Source organism: Monodelphis domestica, chromosome 1 (assembly GCF_027887165.1).
Source record: "Monodelphis domestica isolate mMonDom1 chromosome 1, mMonDom1.pri, whole genome shotgun sequence".
NCBI lineage: Eukaryota > Metazoa > Chordata > Mammalia > Didelphimorphia > Didelphidae > Monodelphis > Monodelphis domestica.
Window position 1 is genome coordinate 29,166,470 of NC_077227.1, and position 20,482 is coordinate 29,186,951.

Consider the following 20,482-nt stretch of genomic DNA (forward strand, 5'->3'; position numbering starts at 1 on the left):
TTTCATATCATAGCCCATGGATTTGATTACCATGTCTATGCTAATTCTATCCTGACCCAAACTTTCTACTGACTTCCTGGCTTGTATTTCCAACTATCTTTCAGGCATATCAAATTGGATGCTATTAGGAGGGTGATTTAGGGATGGGACCAGATGGATAGGTTTGGGCCAATATCAGAAGATTAACAGGTTTAGGAAGGCCAACAAACCCAGTCACTCTAGAACTCTTTCCCTGTTAGTCTCATGCCCCTTCAAAGTTACGCTAACCCTCTCTTCCTCATAACAATGCCCAGTAGACAACTTAGATTCAATATGTCCAAAACAGAACTCATTATTTCCCCCCCTAAATCCTTCCTCCTTCTGACCTTCCCTTCCCTATTACTGTAGAGAGCTATAATTGTTGTTGTTGTTATTGTTACTCCCACTCACTGGCCAAGTGTCAAGTTCTTCATCTATAAAATCAAAAAGCTTATATTTCAATATCTCTCAGATATCTCCCATTCTCACTATCTACTCCATATCCACCCTAGTAAAGCAACATCAACCATGGGTAGAGGTGAAATTTAAGAAATTAATTATCCAAAAAAGAATGGCACAGAAATCAATCAAATCATCTCTCTAAGGTGAAGGCTACAAATAATTGTTGCAATAATCTATATAACTTAGAACCAAAGACGTCCACATTTTTGTCTCAATTACTCAGATTTTTCCACACAAAAGTCTCCCTTGCCCACTTCCATTTCATAAAACCCTGTTGGCCATAATTTTGAATCCAAACTACCTAAGTGAAATAACTTATTCACATAAAAAAATTCTCTAGACATTATGCATGTCGGAAAACCAACAACACTCATAACCTATCAACACAAAGATGGATGGCAATGTGAAACAGAACAAGTTGACATGGTTTGCAGTCAGACTTTTTAACCCTAAGATCAGAAGAAAGTATCTCAGATATCTCTAATCTTTATCTCTGTTTCTCTGCCTATATCTCTCCATATACATATAGATATATATAATTTTTTGTATAAATAGACATATGTACTAAAATGAAAATGATTTCTTCGCAATGGAGTGTGGTTAATGAATGATTTTGAAAGACCTTTAGCAAAAAAGAGCATCTTTCCTGGAAATGTTTTTTGGTTTTAGAACCAGAAAGACAGATGTGACAACTAGAATATGTCCTCTATATGAATGAAATCTCTTTGCTACTTTATCTATTTATTTTATTGGCTAAAAAACTCTTGATCAAGGAGCAAACTAATCATATGTTAGGACCATGGGAAATTGTCACACATCAGATATATATATATATATATATAGTATTATATATAAGCATATATATGTAGTTTCAAAGAACTAGCAACTATTATTAGCATATTTCAACCATTCACATAAGCATATCTGCTGAACTAATCTATAATTTCACACCTGAAAAGTCACATCATTTGTAGCTAATACATTTCAAACCATACCCTGATAATTCCCAAATCATGCAGATGGCACATGCCTGGGATAAAGCTTTCATTTTTGCTCAGACTTTACCTCAGTGAGACTTCAAAATGACTCCACATTTCAGGGTTCTCAAACATTTTTCTCATATTACAATATGCCTTCACATCTATGTTAAGATCCAGTCATTCCATAGAACTTGATATTGATCCAAACTATATAAGAAGTCAACAACTTTGGCCAACTGGCAGCATGTCCACTCCTAAATACTATCATCCAGACAGCTCCAAGCTCCATAATATTCATTCCAGCAATGAAACTATGGTACATCATCACATCATCAATGATTAAAAAAGCATCAATAACCACCACACAAATTGAGTCATGTATATTTCATTACAGCATACATAGGAAAAGAGAGAGGGAGGGAGAGGGGGAAAGAAGAGAGAGAGAGAGAGAGAGAGAGAGAGAGAGAGAGAGAGAGAGAGAGAGGAGAGAGAGAGAGGAGAGAGAGAGAGAGAGAGGAGAGAGAGAGAGAGAGAGAAGAGAGGAGAGAGAGAGAGGAGAGAGAGAGAGGAGAGAGAGAGAGAGAGAGAGAGAGAGAGAGAGAGAGAGAGAGAGAGAGAGAGAGAGAGATGAGAGAGAGAGAGAGAGAGAGAGAGAGAGGAGAGAGAGAGACGAGAGAGAGAGAGAGAGAGAGAGAGAGAGAGAGAGAGAGAGAGAGAGAGAGAGAGAGAGAGAGCTTGAACTACCCAAAGAAAACCAGGCACTTACATTGTCCATATATTCTGAGAGCAAGTCCTGGAGAGCCTGTCGAATGGAGTTACACTCAGTGATGATCCTTTCCCGGTGGAAGTCCCTTGTACATGAAGAATCAGCCAACAATGCTGCCCCACTGATGATGGCCTCTAAGCGTTTCTCAAGGGAGGGACGGATTTTATCCTCACTTACTGTAAGTGGATCCAAGATTACTAAATTCTAAAAAGGGAAAGAAGATTAGGTGGATTAGAATTCCCCAATCCTTTAATTTTTTTTTCTTTTGCTAGAAGATAACATATCTTTGCCAGCTAGGTAGCACAGTGAGTATAATGCTGGGTCTTGATTCAGGAAGACCTGAGTTCAAATCTGACTTCAGATACTGTCTATATGACTCTGGGTCAAGTCATTAACCCTGTTTGCCTCAGTTTCATCATCTATAAAATGAGTTGAAGGAAATGCTAAATTACTATGGTATTTTTGCAAAGAAAACTCAAAAAAATGTCATGAAGAGTCAAATGGCTCAAATGACTGGGTAACAACAAACATATATCTTGGTGTTGAGTTTTCAAATTAGAATTTATGATGAGAAAATACCATATCTTAGAACCCTTGATATCTCTTCAAGGCTCAATTCAAGTTTTAGCTCTCAAAAGAGTCTTTTTCTGAGTCCATTCCTTGCTAGTGTCTCTGAAATGACTTCCCATCTGTGTCCAGAGATGTCATTATGTTCCTTGATAGGAGATAAACTTCTCAGAGGTAGGGAACTATGGATATGGAGCACTGCATATGAGGTCAATTTTTAAAAATATTTTAATTTTGCTGAGCCATGTTTTCCCATATTTTATTTCATTATTTTAAGGGAGGGTTCTCTGTGAAGGGAAAATACAAGCATACATTATGAAATGAAGGACATATAAAAACAAAAGAGAGGATCAAAGGACTAGACCTGTGGTTTCATTGATCCAAAGAGTTCTACAATGAGAAACTTCCTCTGCCAGATCAGGTCTTGCAACTTCCTGTCTTCAAGAGTTGCTTAGAGAAATGAAATGTCTAGCTCCCCAATATCTAGCTATTACCACTCTTCTGCTTTGTAATCAATACACAGTATTGATTCTAAGATGGAAAGTAGGAGTTTTAAAAAGAAAGAAGAGAGAGAAGGAAAAGCAGGAGGAGGAGAAGACCACCACAACTATACATTCCTTAAGGATAGAAACTATCTTTTAGTCTTTGTATCCCCATTTATATGTACTCAGAAAATGTTTAACTGAATTTATCACATGCTACTTCTATGCATCAACTCCTTTAGTGTTCAATTTATTCTTGAGAGACAGAATGATGAGATCTCTAATTCTAAAATCATTGACTCGAGAGGGAAAAAGCAACTGTGAAATCATTAGTCCAAACCCTTCATTTTATAGTGTGATGGAAGAAGAGGAGAGCAGGAAAGGGTTATTTATATAGAAATATACTATAACTTTTGGGACACCCATGAACCTTATCTCATTTGACCTTAATAACAACCTTGTTAGTTAAGGACGTCAGATGTAATTATATTCATTCTATGAATGGTAAATCTAAACCCAGAGATTTTAAGTGACTTTTCAAATGTCTCCAGTTAAGATGTCAAGCTGAAATTTAGATGTTGGTCTTCTATTTTCAAATTTAGGTGCTTGTTCTTGAATTTCTAAGGATCCTAGTCACCTTGATTTTTGTTTTCATTAATAGGTCATAGGCTATAGAGTCAGAAGGGGCTTTAAATGTTATTTAATCTATTTTACCTCTGAAGAAACTAAGGTCCCAAGAGTTTAAGTGGCCTGATGTCAGAAAGCTAGGAAAGCACAAAACTGAGATTTGAGCCAAACACTCTGATTCTGATTTGAATTCTCTTTCTAGTTCCCATGTCATTTCCCTTTCTTGCTTTCATTGTCTAGTTCTATTCCCCTTCTTTCTTAATCAATCTCTCTATTTTGGCCCCTACAAATTAATAGATTAAAGAGATATAACTAGTTTATAAGATCTCCTTTGTTGGATGAAGGGCTAATTGTAAAGTCATTCCCTTTCACGTGGGCATTCATCTTTTGTCTAATAAAACTTTCTTGAAAGGTGAAAGTAGGCAGGAATCCAGAGCAAAAGTCAGTCAGCAATTCAAACTAGCAAAGAATTTTAAGATACTGTGCCTATGGGACAGATGTTGTTCATCCATTCATTTCTAAATCCACCCTTCATTCCATCTGCCCCTTGCTCCTTGATGGCTTCTGCCAGTACAAACTCTCCACTCCAGTGATTCACTGCAAAAATTAAACCAATTAAAATCATGAATATGGCCCTTCAATGTAATTTTGCCATTAGAAGGGATCCAAGAGACAATCAAATTGCTCTATTATTGCCCAGATATAATTAGAAGATGTAATATGGAATAAAAAACTTTTCTGTTTCTATACTATCAGGAAGAGCCTATCAATTCACTGAGTTTCAAATGTATTACCTTTAAAGTTAGTGTAGGAACTTCATAGAAATGAGACCATCTCCATAGTCTCCCTCCTTAGGAACAATTATATATATATATATATATATATATATATATATATATATATATATATATATATATATACCAGAAGTCCCCAAGGCCTTCCCCATATGATTATTACTTGTGTGATCTCCACTCAATGAAGTTGGAGGATGAAAGAACTGGTATCAGAGATTCTTAACCTGAAGTCTGTTTTTTTTTTTACTTTAAAATGTGTTTTGATATTGATTCCCTTTATAATCTGGTGTGTTGTTGTTTTAGTTTTAAAAGGGTCCATATTTTTCATGAGATGACCAGAAGGGTCCGTTCACACACATACACACATACACACAAAAACCTTTTGGCTAAATTATTCCCATGGCCCTCTGCTCCCAGTTATAATTGTGGGAGAGGAGGAAATACAGAGACTTTTTTTTTGGTCATGCAAATAATTTCACAGATACTTGGAGCTGGAAAGAACATAGAGGCCATGTAGTCCAGTCCTTCCTGAAGAGAAATCTTTACAACATCCAAAAATCAGTCATCTGGTTTTTTTCTTTTTCAATGAGAGGGAACCCAGGCTGTCACTTTGGGGTAGCTCTAATCACTTAGGAAGTATTTCTTTAAATTTTAAACAATTTTACATTTTAAATAATGTGGCCAAAACCCAGATCTCGTCTATTTCCCCCCACTTCCCCTTTCCTCCTAGTTCTAAAATGTGCAACTCCTTCATGAATTTTATGGCATCTATTGGATTCCTTTAAGCCATTCTTCCTCTAAGTTAAATCTATCCACTGTCTTCAACTGATCTCATATGACAAGGTCTCCACTCTGTCTCACCATCCTGGTCACCATCTTGGATGAATGAAAGATTGAGCATTTATTAATTCTCACTATATACCAAGCACTGCACTAAGTTTTGAGGATGAAAGAAGACTCCAGTCACAAGGAGTTTATATTCTAATGGAGGGAAGGGCTGGTAAAGCCAACAATGCATTTTGTATGAGATAGACTTTGCTACTAACAGCAATACAATGATCCAGAACAGTTCTGAGGGACCTATGAAGAAGAATGCTATCTACTTCCAGAGAATGAACTGTGGAAGTCAGAATGCAGATAAAAGCATGTGATAAATCACTTGTCTATTTGAGCATATGATTTGGGGTTTTGGTTTTATAAGGATATTCTCTTACAAAAATGAATAAAATGGAAATATGTTCACATGATAATACACGTATAACTCAGAATTAATTGCTTGCCAGCTCTGGGAGTAGGGAGGGAAGACAGGAGGGAGACAATTTGGATCATATAACTTTGAAAAATTTGTGCAAATTTGTTATTAACATTTTTTAAAAAGAAAGTTGGCTTTGACCTGGATTTAAATCTTGCCTCTGACATTGTCACTTCTTTATAAAAAGAGTGAGTGGATTAAACTCAATGACCCAAGATCCTTTGTGGCCTTGAGTCTATGACACTCCAAAGTCTTACTTCCATACTTTGTTGTCACAAGTAGGAGACCCTGAGACACTGAAACCAATGTCAATAGATCTTTGTGTCCTACAAACATGGAAAGGCTTCAAATATGGGAGGTGTGTGGTATATTTGTCACCTAAAAAACAGCCTAGCTAAGTCTGAAAAGGCTCATCAGCAAGCTGATCACTGGGGGAAGATTTAGGGGTTATAGGAACTTACAAAGACCTGAGTTACAAAGGGGCTGGCTAATGTCAACAGATGGAGTATGCAGGATAACGAAGTCAAGATGCCATTCTGAAGTTGTATTAATTATGGGAAGCTAGATGGCACAGAGGATAGAGCACCAGACCTGGAGGCAGGAAATATACTCTCCCTCAATTCAAATCCAGCTTTAAATACTTATGAGTGATGTGACCCTGGGGCAATTCACTAGCCCAGTTTGCCTCAGTTTCCTCATCTGTAAAGTGAGCTAAAGAAGGAAATGGTAGACCACTCCAATATCTTTGCTAGGGAAAACCTAAATGAGGGGGAAGCTAGTTGGCTCGGTGGACCGAGAGCCAGGCCTAGAGACAGGAAGTGCTGGATTTAAATCTGGCCTCAGACACTTCCTAGTTGCATGACCTTGGACAAGTCACTTAACCATCTCGCCTAGCCTTTACCGCTCTTCTGTTTTGGAACCAATACACAGTATTGATTCTAAGATGAAGGTAAGGGTTTAAGAAAAAGAGGACAAAAGAAAACCCTAAATAGGTCACAGAGTCAAACACGACTGAAAAACAACTGAACACACACATTAAAATAATGTATGTCCACATACATCTATGCATACATATTGCCATGGAAGAAAAACCTATTTATTACCATTTAGAATACAAGTCAGTAAATGGCTTTATTCTTTATACCATTATGAGGCAAGACAAAGAGAAGCATCAGTTAGCACAATGAGAAATGTGTTGATTGAGTAAGTGGCTTTCTTAATATGAGATGCTTCCCACAGGGCTAGTACTTGAGAGAGCATGAGGTGCTGAGTAGAGAGCTGAGCTCAAAACCAGGGAAAAAACTTACTTATACCTGATACATACTAGCTGTGTGATGCATAAATCACAGAACCTTATAGTGCTCTAAGACCATAAACCTGATTGGTCCATCCCTATGTAGGATTTCCATTTAATGACTCACTCTCCAAACTACTCTGTGTTCTCACCAGCAGCCTTCCCTATGTACGCATGTACCTCCCCCAGAATTCTAGCCCCGCTCCCCTTATATTTTGTCTTCCCTCTTAGAATGCAAAGCTTTCAAGAGTAGGGACCATCTTATTTTTGTATTTGTAACCCCACTGCTTGGCACAATGCTTGGCACATAATAATCAATTGTTCAACATTTATCAAGCACCTACCATGTGACAGGCACTATGCTAATGGCTAGGAATACAAAAAGGGGCAAAAGCTAGCCTCTGCCCTCAAAGAGCTTATAATCAGTTTATAAATGTTTTTATCTATCTATCTATCTATCTATCTATCTATCTATCTATCTATCTATCTATTTTCTATCTATCTATCTACCCATCCATCCATAGATCTATTTATCTATTTATCTATCTATCTATTCATCCATAGATCTATCTATCCATCCATCCCTCCATCTATCTATCTATCTATTTTCTATCTATCTATCTATCTATCTATCTATCTACCCATCCATCCATAGATCTATTTATCTATTTATCTATCTATTCATCCATAGATCTATCTATCCATCCATCCCTCCATCTATATATCCATCTATCTATCTATCTATCCATCCATCCATCCATCCATCCACCCACCCACCAACCCATCTATCTATTGATTGATTGATTGATCTATCTATCTATCTATTTAAACTTGGTACTTAAGAGAGACTTCCTAACCTGCTATTCTATCTTTGGTATCCAGGATCTGAGGCAGGACAGACTTTGTATTTGATCAGCTTTGCAGAAGAACTGGATCAACTGTGACTGTGTTCCCTTATACCTGAAAGGAAGTCTTATTCAAAAATAGCATTACTCAGGTCAAAAAGGAGAAAATGCAGTGCCCTTTCCACTAACCCTGACAACAATATGCATCATACAGAAATTTTCTACATTTTGTTGAGTGAGAGGGAAGGATTGAACGTAGAATTCTACTGCTATAAACTCTTGATGGGGAAATTCTCTCAGCCAAAGCAGACCATCTGCCCTGCTGCCTGGTGCTCTGAAGTATTAAATGACTTATCCAGGGGCAAATGTGTTCAAGGGGGAATTCAAACCCAGACCTCCCTAAATGTAAGTCAGGAAGCTTGCAATCTGCTCTACAACATGGTTTCTCTTCTCTCAAAATACTATGGTTTTTTTTTTTTAATTTTAATATTATTTTATTTGGTCGTTTTCATACATTATTCACTGGAAACAAAGATCGTTTTCTTTTCCTCCCCTCCCCCCCCCCCCGCCTTTCCCTCTCCCATAGCCGACGCATGATTCCACTGGTTATCACATGTGTTCTTGACTCGAACCCATTTCCCTGTTGTTGGAGTTTGCATTATAGTGTTCATTTAGAGTCTCTCCTCAGTCTTATCTCCTCCAACCCTGTGGTCGAGCAGTTGCTTTTCAGCGGTGTTTTTACTCCCACAGTTTATCCTCTGCTTGTGGGTAGTATTTTTTTTTTGATCCCTGCAGATTGTTCAGGGAAATTGCATTGATACTTATGGAGAAGTCCATCACCTTCGATTGTACCACAATGTATCAGTCTCTGTGTATAATGTTTTCCTGGTTCTGCTCCTTTCGCTCTGCATCACTTCCTGGAGGTTGTTCCAGTTCACATGGAATTCCTCCACTTTATTATTCCTTTTAGCACAATAATATTCCATCACCAACATATACCACAATTTGTTTAGCCATTCCCCAATTGAGGGGCATCCCCTCATTTTCCAATTTTTGGCCACCACAAAGAGCGCAGCTATGAATATTTTTGTACAAGTCTTTTTGTCCATTATCTCTTTGGGGTACAAGCCCAGCAGTGCTATGGCTGGATCAAAGGGCAGACAGTCTTTTATCGCCCTTTGGGCATAGTTCCAAATTGCCCTCCAGAATGGTTGGATCAATTCACAACTCCACCAGCAATGAATTAATGTCCCCACTTTGCCACATCCCCTCCAGCATTCATTACTTTGCATAGCTGTCATGTTAGCCAATCTGCTAGGTGTGAGATGGTACCTCAGAGTTGTTTTGATTTGCATCTCTCTGATTATAAGAGATGTAGAGCACTTTTTCATGTGCTTATTAATAGTTTTGATTTCTTTGGCTGAGAATTGCCTGTTCATGTCCCTTGCCCATTTGTCAATTGGAGAATGGCTTGATTTTTTGTACAATTGATTTAGTTCTTTATAAATTTTAGTAATTAAACCCTTGTCAGAGGTTTTTATGAGGATTGTTTCCCAATTTGTTGCTACCCTTCTGATTTTGGTTACATTGGTTTTGTTTGTACAAAAACTTTTTAATTTGATGTAATCCAGATTATTTATTTTGCATTTTGTAATTCTTTCTAATTCTTGCTTGGTTTTGAAGTATTTCCCTTCCCAAAGGTCTGACATGTATACTATTCTGTGTTCGCCTAATTTTCTTATAGTTTCCTTCTTTATGTTCAAGTCATTCATCCATTTTGAATTTATCTTGGTGTAGGGTGTGAGGTGTTGATCTAAGCCTAATCTTTCCCACACTGTCCTCCAATTTTCCCAACAGTTTTTATGAAATAGTGGATTTTTGTCCCAAAAGCTGGGATCTTTGGGTTTGTCATATACTGTCTTGCTGAGGTTGCTTGCCCCCAGTCTATTCCACTGATCCTCCTTTCTGTCTCTTAGCCAGTACCAAATTGTTTTGATGACCGCTGCTTTATAATATAGTCTGAGATCTGGGACTGCAAGACCCCCTTCCTTTGTATTTTTTTTTCATTAATTCCCTGGGTATCCTTGATCTTTTGTTTTTCCAAATGAACTTTGTTATGTTTTTTTCTAAATCAGTAAAAAAAATTTTTGGGAGTTCCATGGGTATGGCACTAAATAGATAGATGAGTTTGGGTAGGATGGTCATTTTTATTATATTGGCTCGTCCTACCCATGAGCAGTTAATGTTCTTCCAATTGTTCAAGTCTAGTTTTAGTTGTGTGGAAAGTGTTTTGTAGTTGTGTTCATATAGATCCTGTGTTTGTCTCAAAATACTATGTTTTAAATTAATAAAAAAATAAATATTTGTAACAACATCATGCCAATTTTCAACTTTTTCTTTCCCTTCCTCAAATTCTTCCTCCCCAACTCTACACTCTCTAATTGTTTACTTATAGAAAATGGAATTTTTGCAAAAAAATCTAATTTAGATGGATAGCTAGCTAAATAGATAGAAGGATAAGATAGAAGGATAGATAGATGAATTGATAGACAGACAGACAGATAGACAGACAGACAGACACAGACAGACAGACAGACAGACAGACAGACAGACAGACAGATAGATAGATAGATAGATAGATAGATAGATAGAGATAATCTCATTCAATCAAAACCTATGAAATCACTCCTAATAATATCCCCATTTTAGGAAACTGAGTCTGAGAGGTTAAATGACAGGTCACATAGCCAGTGTATACAAAACAATATTAGAACCCCAGTTTGACTGATTTGACTCAGAATGTGCTGACTCCCAAATGCAACACACTCTATACACTTTTCCATCTTGTAGTCTTAATCACAATCAGTAGTTCAGGTGCCTTATTTCATGCATGTTTGGAAGAACTGAGGACTGAGAATGAGAAGTGTTATATTCAAGTCCCAGATTTCACATTCGTTGTTTAATTCTTTGACTGAGCTGAGCAAGCCCTTTCATACTAGCTTTCATATCCACAAAATGGGAATAATACTTGTAATACCTTGAAGTGAAGAAAAATGACACTATAGATAAGTCAAATCACTGAGCATCTATTAAGTTCCTGCTATATGCCAGACATTGTGCTAAGAGCTGCTGGATGATTTAGTTTTGTTATTACTGTTCTTGAGTTCCTAATTCTTATATAATTTCCTGATCAGCCTACAGCATATCCCTACTCCTGAACAGAGTCATCTCAGAGGCAAGCATGATTTCTTAAGTCTTAGTCCTCAGTTGAAAGGCTGATATGAGTCATAAATGCCAGAGCCAGACTAATTAACAGGGCTCAAGCATAGTACACTGTCAGCTTTAGTCTCCAATGGCCTCTTGCCATTTTTCTATCTCTGGGCCCATGAGCTCCAGTTTATTCTGTCTTCTACCCAAACTGGCATCTTGGACTAGCCATTTGCATTGGTCTGCTCCCTGGATGATTAAACTCTGGCCTAGCCTCATCACATCTCCCCACCATTTGATTAACTTCCCTAGCATATAGGAGAAAAGAAGCTCAGACTTCTAAGGGAGCTCTAGTCCAATCCATACGCCAACAAGAATTCCCTCCATGACATACCAGAAAATGGTAATCCATCCTTTTCATAGAGACTTCCAGGAGAGAATAAGCCATTCTCTCCTGGGGCAAGCCAATTCCTCTCCAGGCTAGTGCTCTCTTGTCAGAGAGATATTCAAGCCTGAACTGCCGCTTTGGAAATTACACCATTACTTCTAGTTCTATCCACTTATGCAAGCCACAAGTCTATCTCCTCTCTCACATGATAGCTCTTCAAACATTTCAAAGTAGCTATCATTGGCCTCATTTGGCCTTCATTTCTTCAAGCTAAACATCCCTTGCTTCATTTGTTGCTTAGTAGTTAATGCTCATAAATGTGTAGGCTCTGTCCTATACCAGCATCTGGTAATCAGCCTGTTCTGTTGCCCAGTCAAGTGATACCAGGTGGAAACATTTTGCCCGGATCAGAGGATCCTCTGTTTATCTCTTTCTTCTGTCCCCAGAGAGCCTCTGACTGCTAGATTGTGCTAACATGGTATCCTGAGACTCCAGGAATCTCCTCAAATCTCACATTCCCTTGGACAAGAAAATAAGATCTTAATGAGATGTGTACAGATGACTGAATTATGAAATTTACTTGAAATGACATTTTTTATATCTTTGCATTGTGATAGTACATCCATCGAGGGAAATAGTATATGCATCTCAAGTATTATAGGATACAAAGAAGTACCATGTCTTCTTTCTTGGGTCTCCTAAAGTATTTAATAACATCTTTTACATGCAAAAGGTGCTCTCTGTCTTAAACATAAGTACTCAATCATAAATTCAATTTAATTTAATATATGTGACAGTTGGTTTTACTACTACTACTACTAATGATGATGATGATGATGATGATAATAATACATGGCATTCTTTAAATTTCACAAACTCTCATATGAGCTGCACAAAAATATGAGACAGGTACCACTGGAATGACTACCCCCTTTTTACAGAGGAGAAAACTAAAGTTCAAAGAAATTAGGTCAATTGTCTTAGGTCACTCAGCCACCACATGTCAGAAGCAGAATTTGAACTCAAGTCTATCTAAAGCTATGTCATCCTCTCTATACAGAAGCTGATACTAAGTACCTTGTTGTATCTCTTACCTAACTGTGCCCCAGATTTCTCTTCTATGGACTATAAATTTTATATGATCAAGAGAGAAATGTATTCCTTAGCACAGTGCAAGGGGATTTTTTTCATATAAACTGAGCACTTGATAAATCACAGAATATTTTAAATGTGAGGAAGCTTCTTGAACATTTAGTCAGATATCCTCCTTTTACCAGAAGAGGAAATTGCTGGCTCAGAAATAATCTGATAAGGGGAAGCTGGGTGGTTCAGGGAATTGAGAGTCAGACCTAGAGATAGGAGGTTCTGAATTCAAATCTGCCTCAGATACTTCCTAGCTGGGTGACTCTGTGCTTCACTTAATCCTCATTGCCCATTACTACTCTTCTGACTTAGAAGAATATGCAGTAAGGATTTTAAAAAAAATAATCTGATCATATCTTGAAAGCTAAAATGGACCTTAAACCCCCCATATAATCCAATGCACTCAATTTACAGATGATGAAACTGAGGTTCAAAAGGGTAAAATAAGTCCAGATTCACACAGATAATAAATTGCAGAGGAAGAATTCAAAACTAGACCCTCTAACTTCAAGTTCAGGCTCTTGGAAGGTTTAAGTTGTGTTCAATCTGCACCATTATAGAATTTACCTACATTAAAGAGGAAAGACTCTACTGAAGTATAAGGAGAAAAAATGAATGAAATTAGTATCTGCTGCTTAAGATCATCTGTGCTCTGCTAGAACATAAAGGAACCCAGAAAATGGACTGCATGAGACAAGAGAATAATGAATGAGAGTAAGAGTATGAATGGAGCTCAAGAGGTCATTTAGTCTAAACCTCATCTGAAAAAGAATCTCCCCCAAAATACACCTGAGAAAGAGCCACACAGACTTTGCCTGAAGATGTCAAATGGGAGAACCCATTTCCTCCCAAGGGATCCCAATGCACTCCCAGACTATTCTAGTGTTTTCAACCTTTTTCATTTCATCAGAATAACCCCATTCATCATTTTACACTTTAATCTCTAAGCTCAGATTGGCCAGATTTGCATCCCAAAGACTTCAAACTATGCACTTGTTTTCCAAAAGTGAAATTGCTTATCCAAAGAGTCATCACTGTGGCAATTACTAAATGGGAGCATCCTTCCCTGCAAGGTTTTCTCCACATCTCATTTGAGTTGGAAGCCACAGAAATGATAACGAAAGAGAGCAAATAATGTTTCTCTAGCAGCCATTGTCACATCAGCTTCTCATCACTGCTAGAGATGTGGGAGAAAGGGCTCTCTAACAGTTTCTTGAAGAGAAATCCTTTGGCTTAAGTAGGTTTTCCCCACCATGTTAGTGAGGAAAGGTGTCAAAATGTTTTGGTGGTGGTGGCGGCTTTAGGGTATGTGTGTGTGTGCTGGTCCTTGTCTATGATTTTATTGTTGAAGGGAGCTCTCTAGTGACAAACATCCTCCTTTCATGCACATCTGCATTCATTATGGAAACTGTAAATGATACACTTAGAGAGTTCCTGGTGACATGGTATAATGAATAGAGCACTGGATTTGGATTCAAATTTCACTTTAAATACTTATTATTTGTATGACTCTAGGCAAATCCTTTAACCACTTCTCAGTTTCCTCACTTATAAAACGAAGGGGTTCTACAAGACCTCTAAGACCCATTCTGGTTTCAGATCTATGTTTTACCCAGGGTCAAAGAGCCAGTATATTTCAGAGGTGGGATTTAGATCAGCTTTCTATCTGCTGTGCCACACAATCTCTCAAAAGGCAGCCAAATGTTAGCAAATTAACAGTATTGCATTAGCACAGTTAACAGACTGTGAAGGGGGGAAAAAGCATTGACTCACAAGAGATTTAATATTCAGTGATGATCTTTGGATATGACCCCAAAGGAAACAAGAAAGTTGTCTGCATATTTATCTGCATGAAATGGAAATTCATACACAAGTCTGATTTTCATTATATATCCTTTACAGTAAAAGAAGTCCCTCTCTTAGAGGGACCCTTAGGAAAGAGGATATTTCCAGGAGGAATTCTGATGAAATTAACTGGACATAGCCAAAGACTGTGGCTTCCTTTTATCTTTCTCAGAATGACCTATGTAGAGGGAAAAAGGTGCCATTGGGAGGCCACTTAAATAGTAAAAGATAAGATGGAAAAGTACCACACAGAAACATGGGCAGAAATTCCACTCTGCTATTCATTTTGTCTGACCTTGAGGCAGCTGTTTCTTCCTCCCAGTGGATCTCTGATAGAGATCGCCCAATTAAATCCTCTCTCTCTCTCTCTCTCTCTCTCTCTCTCTCTCTCTCTCTCTCTCTCTCTCTCTCTCTCTCTCTCTCTCTCACACACACACACACACACACACACACACACACACACACACACACAACTTCACTTAACCAACCAATCATTTAATTCACCATTGATCTGAGTGTATCAGCATTGAAATAAAACCTTAAGGATTCCTCTGGTTAGAAATAGAGTGATGTGAATATGTCATTAATTTATTACCTTCCTTGAAGGTAATATACAGTATAGTATATGAATATAAAGTATACTTTATATAATATAAAATACAGTATGTGAGCCTGAAGTTATAGTCTCATAAGAAGATTGCCAAAAGAGGAAAGCCATTTCAATTACTAGGTTGACAACAATATAGAATAATAAACTTCTGGACTCTGAAGTCATAAGGAACTAGGTTCAAATATTGCCATTGACTCTAGTTCTTTAATGCTGAGCAGGTCAAAAAACTAGTGTGCCTCAGTTTCCTCATCAGTAAAATGAAAGGATCAGTCTCAAATACCCCTAGGGAACCTTCTAGCCCTAAATCTATGAGCCTATAAATATTTACCTAAAAGAAAAGAGATTCATTTTTAATATACACTAGATTTTAAGAAAGGTATTGGAAAACTGAAGAGCATTCAGAGGAGGGTGATCAGGATGGTGATGGGATTCAAGATTATGTCACATGATGATTGGTTGAAGGAATTAGGGCTATTTGGTCTGAAGACTAGAAACCTTGGATGGGTGGGGGAGAGAGAATGATAGCTGTCTTCAAACTTGCAAAGACCAGTCAGTCATGTAAAAAGATGGATGGAATTTTCTCCATTTGTCTCCAGTGGACAGAACCAGGAGCCATCAGTAAAAATTACAGAGACAGAATTCAAAATTACATAGCAGAAAAAATAACTTTCTAATATTTAGAGATACTCTCCAAATTGTGTGGGCTGCTTTAGAAAGTTCAGGGTTCCCCTTCTTTAGAAGTCTTTAAGCAAAGGTTAGAATACCATTTATCAGAAATATTACAGATAGGGATCATTCTCAAGTATGGTCCCTGAGATCCCTCTAAGAGAGACTGAAAGGAAAGAGACATAAGGAGGGAGGGAGGAAGAGAGAGAGAGAGAGAGAGAGAGAGAGAGAGAGAGAGAGAGAGAGAGAGAGAGAGAGAGAGAGAGAGAGAGAGAGAGAGAGAGAGAGAGACGGAGACGGAGACGGAGACAGAGACAGACAGAGACAGACAGACAGACGGAGACAGACAGACAGACAGACAGAGACAGAGACAGACAGAGACAGACAGACAGAGAGACAGAGAGACAGAGAGAGACAGAGAGAGACAGAGAGACAGAGAGAGAGAGAGAGAGAGAGAGAGAGAGAGAGAGAGAGAGAGAGAGAGAGAGAGAGAGAGAGCGAGCCCCAGTGGATCAGGCAAGGCTTCAGTAGAAGGTGGCCCCAGAGCTATGTTTTGAAAAAAAAAGACAAGTGATAGGGATAGAGAATGAACCTGTGATGTCTTTAGTGTAGGGAATCTGCCAAAAAGAATATAGCAATAAAGATCCACAGCTACTGCAACTTGCAGTTTAGAGCAGGTTTTCTTATCTCTTTTTGTATATCTGAACCTCTTTGAGATTCTGGTGAAATCTAGAGCCCTTGCCCAGAATATTGATCTTAAATATATAAAATGAGATGCATTGGATTTCAAAGAAGACCAAAGATCAGTGAAAATAAAATATAATCTTTCCCATCCAAATTCACTGAAATCTATCCCCACATCCCAGGTTAGGAATCCCTGTCCTAAAGAGCTGCCTTGAATATTAAGAAGTTACTTGCCCATTTTTATACAGCCAATACATATTAAATCCAGGACTTGAATCCAGGTCTCTCTGGCTTCTAGGCCAGCTCTCTATACATTATGCCAGGCTACCTATCTTGAAAGACAACAAGGAACATAAAAGATAAGAATAAGAAGGGAGTGCATGGATGCTAAACATGGAGGGGCACACATACAAAGGCATGGAGGCCATGTCTGGGGGACATGGACCATTTTATCTAGAAGAGGGTGCATTACTGGGAATAAAATATAATAATACCAAAAAGATGATGAGAGTCATATTGTGGAGTGCTATTGACATCAAATTGAAAATTTTGTATACTAGAAGCAATATTGTTCATCCTTGTCTTCAAAGAAGACAATGACATCACCAGTGATGCCTTGATTGACTCATCAATTAGATTTAAGTGAGGCAGAGTTGCACAAAGTCATCAGCCTCACTCTTCCAGAGTCATTGCAGTCCAGTGACAAGACAAAGTCAGGACAGCTGTTAATGGTCTGGAACGCAATGGATGACCTTGGCATCTTCAATGTCTGATCAAGCCCTAAGTACTGCACAGCACCCACTTCAGTCACCTTCATGGCCATTGGATCAGATTGTCTTCATCAACCCATTCTGCCAAGGGAAGACTTCAGCTGTGGTAGACATCCCTCTAAGTCCCTGATGGGTTTGAAGCCTGTCAGTTAGGAATCATTGAAGATTTTTGAATGAGAGTGAAATGATCAGACTTGTTTTCTGGGGCTATCAATCTGACATCTCTGTATAAGATGGATCAGTGGGGAGGAGGAGAGCCTGGAGGAGACCGATTAGAAGGCTATTACAATAAGACAGGCACTTGCCACCAATATGTGACTATAAGGGTCACATGTAAAGAAGACACACAATTCTACAATCACAATGTAGCCTTCTGAGACATTCAGCCAGAGAACACCTATTATTCTCCCGTTGGCTTCTCCAATCACTTGCTAACTATATCGATGGTACCAAATGCCACCCAAAGAATGTCCACATTGTCCTGTGTGCTGCATACAAGAGTCATTATCGAGGGCTTAGTCAAATATGATTCACAGGATTCAAAAGTAGCTAGGAATAGCCATTGCCATTTCCAGGGATTACAGTGGTTATTATGCCCAAAGAGGCCTCCCAGAAAGGGACCGAATACATAAATGGGAAAAATAAAGAAAAGAAATACTTCACTGTGACCCTGGAAGGTCTAAAGAAAAAAAGCATTCAAGGGGCAAGTGGGAAACATAAGTAATCCCACGTGACCCTATTCTATGTGACTCTACCTTCGACTCTCCAACTTATAATTATGCCCTTTGGGAGAAATAACAGGTTAAGTACAAGAACTGAATCAATAAGTGCATTGAACCACAGAAGGAAAGCAGTCATCCAGCCCAAGTATCCAGAGTTAATGCACAAACTCTCCAGGTTGGGGCTGCTTATAAATCACTGAAACAAGAGATGGGAATGTGACTGTGGAGGCCACATGAGCATCAGTGACACAAATGACTGTTACATGCTCTGCAAAGCCCCTTCCCTACCCTCTTAGCTCCATGGATAGCACTGACAACTGAAAATGATGACAAGTGGACGGTACTTTGAAGGCGTTATTTAAACAAGAAACTACAAGAGAGAACTATACTGAAGGATGTTGTTGAAGACACTGGTCAAATCACAGAATTTGAAAGCTGGAAGAGACCTCAACCACCATCTCGTTAGTTAGTTTAGTCATTTACAGTCATGTCTAACTCATTGTTGTGGGATTCACAGGTTTTCTTGGCAAAGATACTGGAGTAGTTTGCCATCTCCTTCTCCAGACCATTTTATAGATGAGGAAACTGAGGCAAAGAGGGATAAATTATTTGGCCAGAGTCACACAGCAAGTAAGTATCAGAGGCTTGATTTGAACTCAGGACTTCCAGACTCTTTCCACTGCATCAGTTAACTGCCATCCAGACCGACCCTTTGTAACATAAGTAGCTAACCAGTCACAAATTAAAACATCGATAAAAGAGAAACTCACCTGCTCTCAAGGACGTCAGTTCCACTTTTGGATAACTTGCATTATTGGGAAGTTTCCCTTGCTGCTAAGCCTAAATTAGTCCCTTTGCAATTTCTACCTACTGTTCCTAAATCGGCCCTCTAGAACCAAATGGAACAAATCTAGCCTCTCCTTCACATGGGAGGCTTTTAACTACTTGAAGAGGGCTCTCATCTCTTCCTCAAATGTTCCCCTAATCAGGCTAAAAATGCCCAGTTCCTTCCAATGATATTAAAATGATGAGGACTCAGGACTACCATGCTTGTTTCCCTCTTCTGGATACTCTCAACCTATCAATATCCTTCTTACCTGTGGAACCCAGAACTGATCACAGTGTTCCAAAGGAAGTCTGACAAGGGCAGGATATGGAAGGACTATCACCTCCCTCTTCCTAGAAGTTACGTCTCCTTAGGGCAGAACAAGATGTCACTAACATTTTTGACTGCCACTTCATACTGATGATTCATATTAATATTATAATCCACTAAAATTCCCTAGATCTTTTTTTTTCAAAACAACCATTTGTAACCATACTTCCTCCATTGTTTGCTTGTAAAGTTGATTTTGCTTTTTCCCAAGAGCAAGACTTTACATTTTTCTCTACTGAACTTTATCTTATTAAATTGAACCCAAATGTTCTAGCTTGTTCAGATCCCTTTGAATCTTATGTCAATAAATAAAAGATGAGTTGATCATGAAGAGAGATAGACAACAGATGAACAGCCCATGTAATAACTGGTAAAGTTAAAAGGTCAAGAGAAGTCCAGGATCACTGCCAGTCTATTAGGTAGATTCCTGTGTGAAACTTAAAGTAGGACATGGACAAGAGTCACATATACAGCTAGATGGTGCAATGAATAGTAACACACTAAAGACAGAGTTCAAATTCAATTGCAGATATTAGTGGTATGACTCTGGGAAAACCTCTTAACCTTTATGCTTCAATTTCTTCATCTGTAAAATGGGATGATAAGTAATAGCTCCTATCTCAAAAGGATGCTGGGAGGATAAAATAAAATAATTGTAAAGTGCTTTGCAAACTTAAAACATTATATAAATGCTAATTACTACATCTACTTCTACTACTACTACTACTACTACTACTACTACTACTACTACTACTACTACTACTACTACTACTACTACTACTGCCACTACTACTACTGCCACTACTACTACTACTACTACTACTACTACTACTACTACTACTACTATACTACTACTACTACTACTACTGCCACTACTACTACTACTACTACTACTACTACTACTACTACTACTACTACTACTACTACTGCTGCTGCTGCTACTGCTGCTACTACAACTACTACTACTACTACTATTACTACTATACTACTACTACTACTACTACTACTACTACTACTACTACTACTACTACTACTACTACAGTACTATAGGATTGCAGACATAGATGGGTAACATTTTGTGAGAAAACACCCACACTACTGTGATTTCTGATCCATCTGAATATAAAAATATTATTTAAACTAATCATCTCCCACTCTTTTGGTAGCCCCTTCTATTCTCACTTCAGACCCTACACATGGTTGA

At 38.3% G+C, this 20,482-nt stretch overlaps 1 protein-coding gene across 6 annotated transcripts in view; it reads right to left on the minus strand.

The window, feature by feature from the left end:
* Positions 1 to 20,482, minus strand: part of CTNNA3 (catenin alpha 3) — a 2,164,949-nt gene that overhangs the window by 1,633,922 nt on the left and 510,545 nt on the right. For all 6 annotated transcript variants that reach the window (XM_056819226.1, XM_056819225.1, XM_056819237.1 and 3 more), the window contains one exon: positions 2,227 to 2,430. In XM_056819226.1, the coding sequence (XP_056675204.1) occupies positions 2,227 to 2,430 (204 nt within the window). The remainder of the gene's footprint in view (positions 1 to 2,226; positions 2,431 to 20,482) is intronic.